General features: G+C 36.9%; 1 protein-coding gene across 3 annotated transcripts in view; it reads left to right on the top strand.

The window, feature by feature from the left end:
- The window catches only part of RLIM (ring finger protein, LIM domain interacting), a 37050-nt gene extending 22961 nt beyond the window's left edge, over positions 1-14089 (top strand). For all 3 annotated transcript variants that reach the window (XM_007123817.4, XM_007123818.4, XM_055081669.1), the window contains 3 exons: positions 4044-4236; positions 5143-5226; positions 6767-14089. In XM_007123817.4, the coding sequence (XP_007123879.1) occupies positions 4068-4236; positions 5143-5226; positions 6767-8385 (1872 nt within the window). In that variant the 5' untranslated portion in view covers positions 4044-4067 and the 3' untranslated portion in view covers positions 8386-14089. The remainder of the gene's footprint in view (positions 1-4043; positions 4237-5142; positions 5227-6766) is intronic.
- Positions 14090-17926: the final 3837 nt, after the last annotated feature.

Here is a 17926-nt window from a genome sequence, read left to right as displayed (position 1 = left end):
TCTCCCTCCCTCCCACCGTCCCTATCCCACCCCTCTCGTGGTCACAAAGCACAGAGGTGATCTCCCTGTGCTATGCGGCAGCTTCCCACTAGCTATCTAATTTACATTTGGTAGTGCATATATGTCCCTGCCACTCTCTCACTTCGTCACAGCTTACCCTTCCCCCTCCCCATGTCCTCAAGTCCATGCTCTAGTAGGTCTGTGTTTTATTCCTGTCCTACCACTAATCTCTTCATGACATTTTTTTTTCTTAGATTCCATATATATGTGTTAGCATACGGTATTTGTTTTTCTCCTTCTGACTTACTTCACTCTGTATGACAGACTCCAGGTCTATCCACCTCATTACAAATAACTCAGTTTCATTTCTTTTTATGGCTGAGTAATATTCCATTGTATATATGTGCCACATCTTCTTTATCCATTCATCTGTTGATGGACACTTAGGTTGCTTCCATGTCCTGGCTATTGTAAATAGAGCTGCAATGGACATTTCTCCAAAGAAGATATACAGATTGCCAACAAACACATGAAAGAATGCTCAACATCATTAATCATTAGAGAAATGCAAATCAAAACTACAATGAGATATCACTTCACACCAGTCAGAATAGCCATCATCAAAAAATCTACAGACAATAAATGCTGGAGAGGGTGTGGAGAAAAGGGAACCCTCTTGCACTGTTGGTGGGAATGTAAATTGATACAGCCACTATGGAGAACAGTATGGAGGTTCCTTAGAAAACTAAAAACAGAAGTACCATACGACCCAGCAATTTCACTACTGGGCATATACCCTGAGAAAACCGTAATTCAAAAAGAGTCATGTACCATAATGTTCATTGCAGCTCTATTTACAATAGCCAGGACATGGAAAGTCATGTACCATAATGTTCACTGCAGCTCTATTTACAGTAGCCAGGGCATGGAAGCAACCTAAGTGTCCATCAACAGATGAATGGATAAAGAAGATGTGGCGCATATATACAATGGAATATTACTCAGCCAGAAAAAGAAACAAAATTGAGTTATATGTAGTGAGGTGGATGGACCTAAGAGTCTGTCATACAGAGTGAAGTAAGTCAGAAAGAGAAAAACAAATACCGTGTGCTAACACATATATATGGAATCTAAAAAAAACCAAAATTGTTCTGAAGAGCCTAGGGGCAGGACAGGAGTAGAGACGCAGACGTAGAGAATGGACTTGAGGACACGGGGAGGGGGAACGGTAAGCTGGGACGAAGTGAGAGAGTGGCATGGGTATGGTATATATACACTACCAAGTGTAAAATAGATAGCTAGTGGGAAGCAGCCGCATAGCACAGGCAGATCAGCTCTGTGCTTTGTGTCCGCCTAGAGGGGTGGGCTAGGGAAGGTGGGAGAGAGACGCAAGAGGGAGGGGATATGGGGATATATGTGTTCGTATAGCTGATTCACTTTGTTATACAGCAGAATCTAACACACCATTGTAAAGTAATTATACTCCAATAAAGATGTTTAAAAAAAAAAGTTTTGGCTAGTTTCATATACTATCCCAGAGCAGGGGTTGGCAAACTTTCTGTAGAAGTCCAGATAGTAAATTTTTTTCACTTTTCTAATCAAAATTGAGCATATTACATAGTTATTTATTTAAAAACAGAGAAACCAAATTTCCACAAAGTTTTTCTTGATAAAACTCACAGTGTAATAATAATTGAGTACAATGTTTTGTAATATAGGTTTACTAATGAGAAGAATGGTATTCTTTTGCTGGCGGAGGGGTAACATTTTGTTTAATTGGGGCTAAACATACTCCTTATCAAAATCATTTGCAGATGTTCATTTAGTGTTTTCTGACTTGAAATGAGATTTTACATATTTCATCTTTGAAAATGCCTATGCACACATATAGGTAGGTCTTGCTCTCTAATCAGTACACAAGCATATAATTTTAATGAAGTATATTCACCCCTTAGAAGGCGTTTATAGAATTTTTCATTAGATTCTTCTCTTGATATTTACCTTTTAGCAAGCATATCATTAGACTGCAGAGTCATCACTTTCAATTGAAGGATAGGTGGAAGCTCCTCAGTTACACAGTTAAGTGGATTTTGAAATAAGGACATTTCCTTTGTACTTGCATTGAGGTCCAAAAAACACTTCTGGAATTGTAGTTTGTGCTTAGAAAATATATCTGCTACAATTTCTATAGGAATGGAGCTCTCATTCCTTTGATAGCACAAGAAGTGCATAAAGCAGCTTGACGTTGTGATTCCAGTGTTAGTTATTGTTGAAATGACTTTACTGTAGTATAAGATTTACATATTATAAGCACTGTAATTTTAGGTTGAATTCATTCAGAAACATGAAGTCTTCAGAAAAAGCTAATTTCCCAAGCCATTCCTTGTTTGGTAATAGTAATTGAGAGTAGTTCCTTTCATTCAGAAACAAATCTAATCTTGGACCTGGGTACAACAAATCACAGTAAAACTTTACCAGTGCTAAGCCATCAAAATGAGCACCTGGTAGAGCAAGTCAGGATATTCAGCTTCTATTTCTGACAAAAATTCATGGAACTAACTATGTTTACGTCCACTGTAGTGAAGTTCACCGTTGACATTACTGGTTCAATAATGATAGATAAAAGTATTTTCTACAAACTACTTATAACTACTATATAATGAATAACCATAGACTTTAAACACCTTACATTTTCATAGGCATTGTAAATTTGTCCAAGTAGATCTACACTTTTTTTTTAACCACTGTTTCAGTTGTAACACATCTTAGCAGATTCCACTTCATGTTGTGCTGAATTAGTGTTTCTCAGCTTCTTTGAAAATATTATCACCTGTAGTTGTTCCATGCAAACTCTTCATAGAGGCCACTTCTGTAGTTACTTCAAACTCCTCAAAAAATCAGTGCTTGACTCCTTGAATAAACAGCTGAATAGTATCAGTTATATTTGTCAGCTCATCAAGAACCAAGGAAAACCACTCAAAATAATTTGCTCCCTTGTTTCTCACTTGATTATTGACATATCCCAATATCCTCAACTTTCTGAGCAACTGTTCTCATCAAAAGGCTAATAATCTTAAACAAGTTGATTTTCTGTGGACACATTTCTTTAGCTTCTGCAGTCAAACACAGTTTAACTAACCCATCGTCGACAAATGGCTTTGCTTGCTTAGCCAACAAATGAGCCACTTGGAAACTTACTCTGGTTGAAGCCTCATTTTTTATTTTTGTGAGGAAATATTTTGTGATGAGATACTTTGTTTTAAATTTTTTAATTTTTCAGACTGTAGCTTTCCTGTGAACTGGGAATATTGTGATGAGTGCTTATTTAGTCTGATAATGTATATTTTATTATTTTAGCACAGTTTTAGCGTTCTTGCATTATAAGTATAACCTTTGCCATTTAGTAACAAAATAATCCATATTCCACTGCACCTTTAGGCATTTGAAGTCCGTTTTCTCTTCATTTAATATGATGAGTGTGCGTTGGTAATTTTAAAAATGTCACAGTGGTGATAAGCATGGCACTTGAAATGCTGTCAAGTTATAATTGCATCATTGCAACTTAACAGTGCACAGATCGCCAGTGCAAAGCAGTGAGAGTGCCACATATAGTCTTGGTCACAACTACTCAGCTCTGCCATTATAGTATGACGCAGCCTTAGAAAATATGTAAGTGAATGTGTATGGCTGTATTCCAATAAAACTTGAACACTGAAATTTGGATTTCATATAATTTTCACACATCACAGAGTATTCTCTTAAAAAAACATTTAAAGGTGTAAAAATCATTTTTAGATCTCAAGGAGAAAAAAATAGGCACCAGGGCTAAATTTGGCCCATGGGCCATAGTTTGCCAACCCCTGACCTAGTCTTTTCGTAGTATAACAGTGCTTTTCAGGAGTTTTTCTGTTAAGAAATTTCATTCATATGAGGTCTTAAAATCCACGTCTGGACCTGCATTCTGGATTTTCACATAACTAAAACTATTCTATAGAATACATACTGACTTCTGTTTTCAAGATTGATCTCCTTTCTCCTTTTAGATAATTTTCCACTTGTTCATCAAGATGGAAAGCTCAGATTCTAACGATAAAGGAAGCGGTGATCAGTCTGCAGCACAGCGCAGAAGTCAGATGGACCGATTGGATCGGGAAGAAGCTTTCTATCAATTTGTAAATAACCTCAGTGAAGAAGATTATAGGCTTATGAGGGATAACAATTTGCTAGGCACCCCAGGTATGCAATGTGTAGTTTAAGTATTTATATATGTAAATTGCTGGTCTTAAAAAAAAAGGAAACCTTTATTTAAAAAAATGTTTCTTTAGCCATTATGAAGTATTTTAATACAAGGGATGTAGAGTGACATTAACTGCTGTACTCATTACATGATTTTGTTCACTCATATTTGGAATTATCCTATGTCAGGTTTTTTAGTTAGGAATTATATTATGAATTTATAATGAGCTAAATTCAAGAGAGTGGACCTGAACAATCTTTTTGTTATTTATCTTTATATAACTTACTAGACATTAGTAGTATTGAGGAGCTAATGGGAACTTCAGTTCTTAGGACAGACTTACTCTGTCATAATCAACCAGAGCTAGCCTTGGGTAAAATAGTCAATTATTCAGAACTTTGTGCTTGGTTATTCTCCTTTCCCTGATTAGGTCCCATTTGATTCTAGTTAAAATTCATTATCTCTCTTTCTCCTTGTTTCTCTTTAATTCTATTAACCTTTGAGTGATTCCTTAAATTTTAAAAGGTAAGGTGTTAGTTAGCATGACTTTTATAAGAGGGAGTGCATTTTGAGGCAACAGTACCAGACTTGAGTCAGAATGCCAAAGTTGGCATTGTCGCCCTGCCATATATTAATTAACACGTCAGTCTCTCACTCAGTCTGAGTTTCGTTGTTTTAAAATGCAGATGATATCTACCTCCCAGAGTTGCAGTTTTAAACAATGAGATACTGTATGCAAAAGCATTTTGTAAACTGGAAAGAAATGTGAATAAATATAAGTTGTAATGTCATGCTCTCAAATAGGTGAATTTTACCCAGGTTTCCTGCTCACTCTGGTTGTCATCTCAGATGGATAAGTCATTGTTTTTTATTCATAATTTGGCAAACATTTTAAACTATTTTAGGTGAAAGTACTGAGGAAGAGTTGCTGAGAAGACTACAACAAATTAAAGAGGGCCCACCACCACAAAACTCAGATGAAAATAGAGGTAAATTTTGCTTGGGGGTGGGGGGAGGGGTGGAGGATGGAATGAATAAGGAGCTTCCTAACGATAAATGTCAGCCAAAGATAATCTAGCAATGGCACAAATTAATTTGATGCTAAGTAACTGCTCATAAAAACAACTGGCATTTTCTTGATATTTGGTGAGAATGTTAACTTTTTTTTTTCTGCTTCACCTTTGGGTTTTTTGTGTTAATTGGAACATAGTGAGGAATGGCCTATTTTATTTTATTTTATTTTTTATTTTTTATTTTTTGTGGTATGCGGGCCTCCCCCTGCTGTGGCCTCTCCCGTTGCGGAGCACAGGCTCCAGACGCGCAGGCTCAGCGGCCATGGCTCACGGGCCCAGCCGCTCCGCGGCATGTGGGATCCTCCCAGACCGGGGCGCGAACCCGGTTCCCCTGCATCGGCAGGCGGACGCGCAACCACTGCGCCACCAGGGAAGCCAAATGGCCTATTTTAAATGTGATTTTTTTTTCTTGATTTTCCACCTCCATTGAAATTTCCCCCTACTTACTGTATTATTCCTTCTTTATAAACATGAGTTCCTGACCAGCAGAAAGACATGTTGCATTCTCTAATCTGATGGTTCTCAATGGGGTATAATTTTGCCCCCTAGGGGACATTGGCAATGCCTGGAGACATTTTTGGTTGTCATGACTTGCTATTGGTATATAACGGGTGGAGGTCAGGGATGCTGCTAAACATCCTAAAATGCACAGCACAGACCCCACAACAAAGAATTATCTGGCTCAAAATATAAATAGTCCCACTGTTGAGAAATCTTGCTCTTACCTCGGGTCTGGTGTTTCTCCCTCAATGTGAAATAGGGAATTTGACTAACATAAGAAGCCATGGTAACAGTTAGGTTCTCGAATGTGCCATTATATGTACTGTGCTAGGTTCAGACTATTTACTTGGTCTGATCTCCAGTTTCATGTTAATTTAAAATCTTGGTAATGTGAAGAAGTATTCAAATACTTTTAAACCTGTAAATCTTGTTTATATTTTTGCAGTGACTAAAGCAGTCTTGTATTTTTAAATGTCCCATATTATCAAAGGCACTTAAGTCAAGAGCCTAAAGAAATGTAGACTAATGAAAATTTGACAAAAAAATGTAATTTGAACTAAAATATTAGCCCTGTACCTTAACTGGTGTTTACCTTGTTTGATTACATTAGTGTTGACAGTGGACTGAAAAAATGTTGTCATCTGACAGCCCACAGTGGTATATTAGGCGCTGTATATGATGAAGTGCTAAAAATAGACTTCTTCCCAATTCCCTTTTTTAAAAAAAAATTCCCTAAATTTCTCTACGATTAGCTTGCTCTTTTAAAATGGAATTGAAACTTTCCTGCTTTTACTGCAAATCAGTGCAGTATGGTTTACAAAAATCTGTAAATGTGAAAGCTGTTCAGAATCTTGGTTCTTTTTTTCTAATATGAAGTTTCTGAGTAGTCTTATATAATTTCCTAATTTAAATAGTTATTTTTTCTCCCTCTCTCCCCTCCCTTTTTTAAAAACAGGTGGAGACTCTTCAGATGATGTGTCTAATGGTGACTCTATAATAGACTGGCTTAACTCCGTCAGACAAACTGGAAATACGACAAGAAGTGGGCAACGAGGAAACCAATCTTGGAGAGCAGTGAGCCGGACTAATCCAAACAGCGGTGATTTCAGATTCAGTTTAGAGATCAATGTTAACCGTAATAATGGGAGCCAAAATCCAGAGAATGAAAATGAGCTATCTGCAAGACGTTCTAGTGGAGAAAGTATGGACAACAACAGCCAAAGGCAAGTGGAAAATCCACGATCTGAATCAACATCTGCAAGGCCACCCAGATCAGAACGAAATTCAACTGAATCATTAACAGGAGAAGCCCCACCTACCAGAGGTCAGAGAAGAGCAAGAAGTAGGAGCCCAGACCATCGGAGAACCCGAGCAAGAGCTGAAAGAAGTAGATCACCTCTGCATCCAATGAGTGAAATTCCACGAAGATCTCATCATAGTATCTCATCTCAGACTTTTGAGCATCCTTTGGTAAATGAGACTGAGGGAAGTTCTAGAACCCGGCACCACGTGACATTGAGACAGCAAATAAGTGGACCTGACTTGCTAAGTAGAGGTCTCTTTGCAGCTTCTGGAACCAGAAATGCCTCACAAGGAGCAGGGTCTTCAGATACAACTGGCAATGGTGAATCTACAGGATCAGGCCAGAGACCTCCAACCATAGTCCTTGATCTTCAAGTAAGAAGAGTTCGTCCTGGAGAATATCGGCAGAGAGATAGCATAGCTAGCAGAACTCGTTCAAGGTCTCAGACGCCAAACAACACTGTCACTTATGAAAGTGAACGAGGAGGTTTTAGGCGTACGTTTTCACGTTCTGAGCGAGCAGGTGTGAGAACCTATGTCAGTACCATCAGAATTCCGATTCGTAGAATCTTAAATACTGGTTTAAGTGAGACTACATCTGTTGCAATTCAGACCATGTTAAGGCAGATAATGACAGGTTTTGGTGAGTTAAGCTACTTTATGTACAGTGATAGTGATTCAGAGCCTAGTGGCTCAGTCTCGAGTCGAAATATGGAAAGGTCAGAGTCACGGAATGGAAGAGGGGGTTCTGGTGGTAGTAGCAGTTCTGGTTCGAGTTCCAGTTCAAGTTCCAGTTCAAGTTCCAGTTCTAGTTCCAGTTCCAGTCCTAGTTCCAGTTCCAGTGGTGAAAGTTCAGAGACTAGCTCAGAGGTATTTGAAGGCAGTAATGAAGGAAGCTCATCATCAGGCTCATCAGGTGCCAGGCGAGAGGGTCGACACAGGGCCCCAGTAACATTTGATGAAAGTGGCTCTTTGCCCTTCCTTAGTCTGGCTCAGTTTTTCCTCTTAAATGAGGATGATGATGACCAACCTAGAGGACTCACCAAAGAACAGATTGACAACTTGGCAATGAGAAGTTTTGGTGAAAATGATGCATTAAAAACCTGTAGTGTTTGCATTACAGAATACACAGAAGGCAACAAACTTCGTAAACTACCTTGTTCCCATGAGTATCATGTCCACTGCATCGATCGCTGGTTATCTGAGAATTCTACTTGTCCTATATGTCGCAGAGCAGTCTTAGCTTCTGGTAACAGAGAAAGCGTTGTGTGATTAAGGTCTGAACTCTCAGCTATGTAGCTGGTATAGTGATGGGCAAACAGGAATCACTTGCTTTATGTCCACTTTTTGAGTGGTGCTTAAATGTAAAGTAGCAACCTGAATTGAGTCATTGCTTTCTGAATGAATCATTGTCCTTTCTCTAATTTCTGTTCCAGAATAAAAGGAAATATTTAAAAAGCAATGTTTTAGGACATAAAAATCTGATTTCAGTATCAGTAATTGTTATTACTGATGATTTATCATATATAGTTGTCAGTTTCTCCTTTGTTATCTTAAAAGATCTGCCTTAGCAATGGCTCTTATCTGTTTCATGTTGATCTTTAAAGTTTCCTATGCCATAGGAAAGAGGGGTGAAGGAAATTCCCAGTTTAGACTAAGTTACAGTACGTTTCCTAAGTGATTGCTTAAAGCTATACTGTTCCCAGTTATTAGTTGGCACAAATTCACCTACATTCTGAATATCATTTGTTCACGTTTCAGACAAGGTGATATTGGACATGTCAGTGTAAATAACACTAAGGTTAGGATCTTCTAAGTGTATAACTGTCTCCTAAGCCCATCACTGTGGCACACTTGTAGAGTGAGCTTATAGTTTAATTGAGATATTTATCTTGTGGAAATATTAAAAAAAAAAGCCTATGCTTGTGTAAGTGAAAAAAATCACATTCATTTGTTTAAAAATGTAAAGCTATTTTGTAGAGGCTCAGTACTTTTCCAATGCACTGTTGTATTAATGCATTAAAAATTGTAAAGTACCATGCTTAGAAATGAAAAAACTGCTTTTTGTGAGCCAACATAGTAAAAAACACACCAAACAAAGTACAGAGCTGCTTTTGTAAGTGTGTAGATGTAAGAGCAGAACATATCTATGATATTTAATGTATGTGAACAGCTACTGTGACATGCAAAGGGAAGGACAGAGTGCAGAATTTAACTGCATTGAAGATCAGTGGAAATTGTTTATTTTAACTTGGATTTAGGCAGGAAATGAAAGACAGGAGGAGTAAAGAAAACTGCTTGGAAGAACTTAAAACTTTTCATGAAGACAGTAGTCATACAGATGTGAGTGAACTGGTTTCATATGGTGAGATCCTGGACACAGTATTCTACTTGAGCAGATGATGCAAATTTGGCAGAGCTTTGGTTTAAGGAAAACAAACCACTACGCCTTAGCAAAAGTTACACTGATGTTTTTTACAAGTCTGCTCCTCAAAAAAAAAAAAACCCAAAAAGCAAAAGATGGAGGAAAGAGACTATAAACCACTTTTAGCATAGGAATTGAAGTTGGTGCAGATGTATGTACTAATAGGAAAGTCTCAAATTTGCATTGTTTTCGAGATTTGTCATTCAAGGTACCAGTGCCCACTTGTTTAATGTTTTGTTACTATCTCACTAACACAGACCTAACATCTCACATTTAAAGACAAGGTGAAGAATTAAGGGATTTCTATTCTTTGTGGAAAGTGAGTCGTGTTGGGTTATTTGAAATTGAAATTTTAAATGTGCTGCCCATATTTGAAGATGAGAATGCTGACTCACAAATCTATGGGATATGCACTTTATGTTGTTTCCTTAGTAAGCTTTGTGAAGAACCCCAGTTCTGTTGCCAACTTTCTCTTGAGGCTCGTTGGGGTTAGGATTAGTCTGACTGTGGAGGACTGTCTTTGTTTTTCTGGGAAAAGCTAATGGGCCCAAAGAGGGATTGAACACATCCTTGGCCTTTAACAAAGTGAGCTAATTACCCAGGCCTAGTCAGATACTCTACAAAATAAACAAGTCTGCTTTAGAAATTATCTGGCCACCTTAACTGTTAATCAACTCAGCTGTAAAGATTATTTCAAAGCTCATTCTTTTATATTTTCCTCTGGCTTTCAATCCTACCTAAGTATCAAGGAAATTAGCTTGTAAATATGGTAGTTGTTTACTAAGGATATGTACTGCTCTTGCAAGGAAATAATGTCCAAACAAAGCTTCACTTATTTTTTTTTAATATAAGCAGATTTCACTGTTTATGGCGCTTATGTAATACATTTTATCTTTTAAAAAAATTGTCCATGTAAAAGTCAGGATTCCTTTATATTTGTGAGCCATGTCTCCTTTCCTAAGGGTGTATTCTTTGGTTTTCAGATCTGCAGGGTAGTCCTGATTGGCTAAAAAGAAACCCAGTTTCCTCTTGGTATAAAATGTCCTATTCTTATATAGGGGTGTTCATTTTAAATAGTTTAAAAACAACTGCATCACATTCTAAGCATAAAAGAAAGTTATTAACAGGTACCTTCCTAACCTCCCAAGATGTATTTTACTCATTTGTGAAGTATTAAAGAGGTAACTCATGCAGAATGCTGGTTATGAATGTAGATATTGAAGCTATTCATAAACACTGGAAATAGAATTTTAAGTTTTTAGCCTTCAGTAGGATGCACATATTGGACATGTGCATGTGGAAACCTTTTTCAGTAGCACTCATTAATTTCCATTGGATTATGTAGAATGGATGCAAATATTTTAGTGGAATTTACTACTTGATTTTTTTTTTGCAAGGTCCATGACCAATATGTACTTACTAGTATGGACATTGAAGACAAGGTCATTTGTAGGTGTCAGATGTACATTGGAGAACAAAAATCTTTTTTCCCACCAGCATCCAAACACCTGTTCTCTTGAGGAAGCATTTTCTTGCAAAAGACTTTACATTTCATTTTGTATCTTTGCACTTTTTCTTTATTACAGAAAGGTTCTGTCTTGAGGACCTAGTTTGAACTTCATGCAATAATAGGAACAAGAAAAACAATGTTGGGATTACATTGTTCAAGGCATAGGGAAAAGTACTAAAAACGGAATTTCCTTGAATATTTCAGATTATTTTTTTAAATTCACTTAAAAAAAAATTCATTTACTAGTCTGAAACGTTTGAGGTGTTATGTTTAACTCCAAGCAGTTGACATGATTGAGATTTATTAGTACTAAAAACAAAATTGAACAAGTTAGCTTTAAAGTTTGCAGACTTTATCTGTAGCAACACTAGAAGATGAGCCATATTCTTAATTTGGAATATTTGCTGTAAAAAGAACACATTAGTTATACCTCAGTGGTGTTGATGGAGGTGGGGATTGAGAAAAGTGTTCACATTAGTGTTGGAGTATAGGTAATCAGTTGTACAGTTAACAACGACAAAAAACGTTTAGCACCAGGATTTTATATATATATATATGTGTGTGTGTGTGTATATATATATATATATATATGTATAAAATCTCTAAAAACATGATTGTTGGAGTTCCTCCAAACTTTAAGATTAGGAAACTATTAGCTATAAGTGTTACCTCAAGTAATTTTTTTTTCCCTCGGAAAACATGTTCATTCCGTGCCAAGTATTCTCTCCTAGTGTCTGTGTCTCAAATTATATTTATGAAGGGTTATCACTTAATATACTTTGTATTTAATCACCTGCTTCCCAGATGTCCACGACATAAAATGGGTCAAGCATCAGCCATAACTTTTGGCAGTTTGCAAAATATCCGTGTGATAGGGAGGTGAATGGCCATTTTTACAGCTTGCTAGAATACAGTGGCACCTTGTGGTGGTTGTTGATAATTTTAAAGATGGAGGATATTTTTATTCCTCCCTTTACTCCACCCCATTTCTTTGTTCTTTTGTGAACGAAAAATACTTGTAATTTGCCTTATTTGAGTTTTTAAGTTTTACCTTACTGGCTTCCCTGTCAAATGTATTACCAATATTAAATACATAGAAGCCACGTTTGCAGGGCACTTTTATTGTCTTATAAGACTATGCTGATTGCTACTTTCTAAAGTATTCTGTACCTTAGTAATGCAAGAGACTGATAAGGCACATGTTAAAGTGTCAGGCGTTTTTTTTCCCCTTAGTATAATTCTTCAGTATGTGTAATATTCAGTAACAGTGTTGTAATTCATTGAGTTAACGAGTAAATTGTGCGCTTTTGAAAAAACATTTGAAAATGTAAGTCAACTTATAACATGCTTCATTTGGAAAATTAAAGTGCAAGGTCTAAGTAACTAGTATTTCAGTTATTTTTAAATCAGATTTTTAATAAGCAACTAAGAAATAGCTGTGAGTTACGTACCTGCCCTTTACAATTTTTAGCATTCTGAAATGAGTTCTTAACTGGAACATTTCTAAAATACTAATATTCCCAACAAGTAAACAATCTCACTTGATTTAAGTAACTCCATTTTGTATCTAAAATACAGTATAGAATTGAGCTGTTACTGAGCTGTTGGACTCTCAAGGAGTAACAAATTTGTAACAGTTTTACGATTATTTTCATGTCTACATAGGTATTTTAATTCAAATCTGAAGAAAATAGGCACACCCTTCAACACTCAGAGATACTTATTTTTGATTAGGATTTGTTTACTAAAGACCCCCAAGCTGCTTTATAGTTACTTAGATTGAGTGATATCTTAAAGACATGCAGTGAAAGTGAACCCCATCATACCACTGTGCCTAGTTATTTCAGGGTTCCTCTGTCAGTTCCTCATCTTGCAGATTTATCCTAATACCAAGGTATGGCTGAACCAGCTGTCCAGCCTTAACTCTTTTGAGTGCCCCTTTGCTAACGTTCTTTTAACTGAGTGATTTGTGTTTTAACTGTCCAATGTTTGGATTTTACCTCTTGATGGCTCCATTTGTCCCTGGTGCTGCTTTTAAAGATGTAGGGCCATGTGATCAGGTATCAAGTTGAGTAGGTACGCAATTGGCCTGGTTATGTATCTGTGCCTGTTTTATCTTCTCCCAGGAAGAGCTGCTTTGGTATAGATGTTTACTTAGATTCAGATAAAGAACTGGGCAGCAATTTTGGAAAGCTTTCTGAAGCCTATAAGAACCTGAGGGGATTTGGAGGGGGAACAGTAACAAAGGCTGCCTTTATGTCTTTGAACATGAAGCACATAAATGTATGTTCTGTAAAGACTAAAGTGATTGTTATACCAGGGCTTCCTGACCTCTGGGAGAGACTTTCAAAAAAGCAGAAAGGAGCACAAAGTGAAATGAATTTGGTTGCTTTGCTTTATCTGTTTTCTCATTTTCTTTCAATTTAAACCTGAACATAACACTCTTCTCCAATATCTATCCAGCAGACTCCTGGTTGGGAAGCCCTGTGTTAAATTTTGAGAATGTACCCAGTTTCCTTTTTTTTTTTTTTTTTTTTGTACAGTGCTTTACACCTGCTAAAAGTTAACTTGTTTAATGCAAAACAAGACCTTGAAAGGTCAGTCATACTAAAGCTGGTTTGATTATTAATAGTTATCTTTTAGGAAGAAGCTTTTTCCCTATGTAAGATGTCATACTGCAGATTTAAAATATAGACTATCAATAAAAATGCATGAAGTGATCATTTGTGCTTGATCATCTCTCCTTGGGTTTTTCTTTTAAAAGGGGAATCTGATAAAGGTTCTGTTGCTTCACACCAATGTCAGATGTGGTTTTTAGAATCAAGTAGAATTACAGTGCAACCTTGATTTTGATTCCCCTCACTGAATGTGGGCAGGTACTGGTTTATGGAATATAACTTCCGTATCATGTAATTTAATGGCTTAATCTTTCAGTGGTAAAATAAAAGATTAAACTATTCCTGTATAAGAATCCGGGAAAGATTTATGTAAACGACATTTTAAGTAGGTGCATCTTTGCTGTTTCTTGTATTCTCACCATTGCCCTGACCACTCCCTTCCTTGATCTCTGTAAATACAAAAACTTGTCTAGATGTGCATGTGTGCTCACATAGCTTTTGTCTTCCATCCCTACTTCCAATGTTGCCTAAACCACTAAGAGTCTTTGTTTCTAAGTAGGTCATCACATTCTGATACCTGGATGTGACTTCCCCTTGGTACTGGTATTCATTTAGCTGATGGTGAATTTTATTACCATTTCATTGCCTCTAGTACCTACAGAGCCCTATCATTGGCATAGGAGCACAGTTCCTCGGGATTTTTGGTGTGGTCAGCTCTTCTTTTCCCCATGACCTTCCCAGGGTTTTACTTTTAGTGTTGTTGATGATTCTATTCTTTGAAACTCAAGAACACCAACACCACTGAATAGTTCACATTCTAGACAACAAAGTAAGCCAATACACAGGCATCATGTTGAGGGAAATTTAGTGAAAAGGACCATTACCTAGAACAGAGGATTTGGTAAATCAGAGTGGATTATAGCTATACTCTTAATGGTCATTTTAAAAACAGGAAATGAAAGCTAGGGTCCAGTTTCTTTGAATTCAGGCAATATTTAAATGTAAGACCTTGCAAATTAATTACTAATGGCTATATTTAAAACAGCTAATTTTTTTCTGGTTGCTGTCAGATGTTTTATTAAGTACTCTAAGTTAATCCTCAGTTATTCTGAGGTTTATTATTACCACCCTGTTTTATAAATGTTGTGACTGAGATACTGGCATTTGGTAATTTGCCCAAGGTCACATAATGAGTGGCAGAGTATTTCCAAGTCTGATCTCTGATTCCAGAGCTTATTTTCATTGTGCTCTTAATCCTGCTGCCATAATATGGGCCCTAATTTGTTTTTTTAAATATTTATCTCAAGTCCTAGAGTAATTACTTACAGGTATGATTTCTTAGAATAAACATTGGTTTTGGGTAGTTTGCCAAGGAAAACTCAAAGGGCAAGTCTGAGAAGGGTGAAAGATCATATATTGTAAATTCTGTAAATCACTTTGGACATTACTAAATACACCTTAGCGCTATGTGTATCAAGGTGTTTCACTTCCAAAAATTTGGAAGGAGGCTGGAATGTGTTGTAGAAATCTTTAATGTTAATGGTCATCTCAGCCTCATTAAATGTGCTCTTGGCCCCAGTTATGACTTGATTTGAAATATGAAATGACTAGAAAAAAATTGTAGCTTTTTTTCTTAGTATGCCAGCCAGTTTTATTGGCATCCAAGTTAATGCCCTTTAAAGTTGCCTTGGGCAACCATAGGCATTCCAAGAATGTCATGCTTGCTCAGAAGATACTTGGAACTTGTGAGCAACAGAGAAGCAGCCCTCTTCAGGTTGTTCATGTTGTCATCCTTGAGATGAGCTTGACTGTTTCAAAGAATTATCTTTTTCTCAGTGGATGGAGATTGCCACCCTTAAGCATATTCAGAAAAATACTGTGTGTTCTGAAAGCAATCGCAGACAAGGCAGTTCAAGTAATAGATTTAAGATAAGTAAATGGCTGCCTAGGTGAGTGCTTTAAAAAGATTATCACGCCTCATTCAACATTTAAACACAGGGAGAAATAGAATCCCTACTCACAAGGAGCAGGCGTTTCAGTGGGGAGACATGTAAAGTATTACAAAAACCTTAAAAGATACACATAGCATAATTATCCATCCCCATGCAAATGATATTTGAGGGGAGCAGTGAGGAGTAACGGAGTGAACAAGGGCTCATCTGAATTTAGAATTTGTTTCCTCAGCTAATAGGAGGTAAATAGTATTGTGCTTGCACTATGTACTAGGCATTATGGTGGTCCGAGGTTTCTCTTCCCCTTGTTTTTGGCAGGATGGGGACCCGAAGCCTCTGAAAATATTGCTGAATTTCTCAGTGGACAGTGTTGCTGACTGTGATGTACCTACTTCTAAAAAAATTCACAATTTCCCCTATCTGTACCAGATGTTCTAGAATAGTGCTGTCCAGTGGGAATATAATGCAAGTCACATGTAATTTAAAAATCTCTAGCAGCTACATTACAAAAGGAATAAAGATAAGAGTTGCAATTAATTTTAATATGTTTAACCCAATAAAGTAAAAATCTTTTAACATGTGATCAATATAAAAATTATTAGAGATATTTACATTGTTTTATTTTTCATATTGAGTCTTCAAAATCTGCCATTTTACACGTATACTATGTCTCATTTTGGACACCAAATGCTCAGTAGCAACAAATGACTAGTGGCTACTATATTGAACAGTACAGTTCTAGAACAATATGGGAGAGAGTGATTAAAGTGGGTGGGATGCAAATGGTGATATGTTTTAAAAGTTCACCTGTAGATATGCACACCCTATCTGCTCACACTACCCTAGAACTAAATAGGCATCATGCTTTTACTTGCGTGTCAAAGCTGTGGCTTAGAGTGTCTATCCAAGCTTACAAAACTACCATCTTTCTCCTCCCCTTTTGAGGTTAAAAGAATACACTCCCTACCAAAGCTTGAAGTCTAACCATTAACAATAGCAAAAGACCTTACTTAGCTGGTTGAGGGCTCTTATGATTAAAGGTTAGGGAAGCCCATCACAACTCCAGCGTTATGTAGCAGCTAATAAATAGCAGTTGTTACATTTACTTATTGCAGGAACAAGCACCCAAAGTTTAATGTGAATTCTCTTAGTTAAGTTATGTTAAAATAATACAAATAATTTCCAAGCAGTCGCTCTATAATCTGAAATCACTGCGTTTGAATACTCCTGGCATAGGTTAGAAACTGCTAACCTGGATTTACAATCTGTTTCTACTTTGTAGTGATAATATATATGTTTAAATGAGTTTCTTGGAATGGAAGGGGGAAGTTAACACGAGAATAGAGGCTATCAGATCAAACTTCAGCCTCAGTGAAAGTATTTCCCTACACCAAGTCTCTCTGATGCCATTGCTGAAAGTTTGTTTTGTTTTGTTTGGCAACATGAAGTGAAATATTAACTCCTATGAAGAAAGAGCTTTTGGAGTTGAGGTTTTAGAAAAAGCTGATTCATTTGGCTTGGCTTTACTTAACATTTTCTGTGTGAATATAATGTAATACTTTCTGTGGCCTTTTTATTTAAGAGTCTGAAAACCCACTTAGTAGTACAGGATGTTGGTTTCTAGCGTGGGTGACAAACCTATCTCTAGCACGTGAATCAGACTGCTTACTTCGAAGAAGCCAGAGGAGCACATCACCCAGCTTCTTTCAGAATCTTGGGTGTAGCCCCTCTAGATTAAATGTGAAAATTGCGGAAGAGGCATTCTGTTTTGTCTTGGCCCTGTCCTTTCCTGGGAGAAGGAAAAGAATGGAACAGTGTCTGAGGCTCTGTTAACACGAAGGTACAGGATTGTTCCTAAGGAGAGACCAACTTGGCAACTAAGCCCAAATTCTGCCCTATTGCTCAAATTAAAAAGAACACTTCCCTAATAATTAATACTATCTTCTCTGGCATCCAAGGTAATCCCTTTTTTCCACATGTGGGGACCAGTAACATCTACATTTTTAAATAGGAAAATCATTCAGCCTAATCTACTAAATAGAAATATATTCCAAACTTCATTTTAGTAATGTTATCTAACAGCCCTTGTACAGATATGGGCACTGACGGGGCCCTTTCTCCGTTATTTATTTTTTTAAGTGAAGTCAAAATCACTTGGAAAAAAAAAAGCTGGAGAAGCCATTCTTTTTTTTGTTTTTAACATCTTTATTGGAGTATAATTACTTTACAATGGTGTGTTAGTTTCTGCTGTATAACAGAGTGAATCAGCTATACGTATACATATATCCCCATATCCCCTCCCTCTTGT

Source organism: Physeter macrocephalus, chromosome 21, assembly GCF_002837175.3.
Source record: "Physeter macrocephalus isolate SW-GA chromosome 21, ASM283717v5, whole genome shotgun sequence".
NCBI lineage: Eukaryota > Metazoa > Chordata > Mammalia > Artiodactyla > Physeteridae > Physeter > Physeter macrocephalus.
Note: the sequence above shows the minus strand (reverse complement) of the source record. Positions and strands in the feature narration are given on the sequence as shown.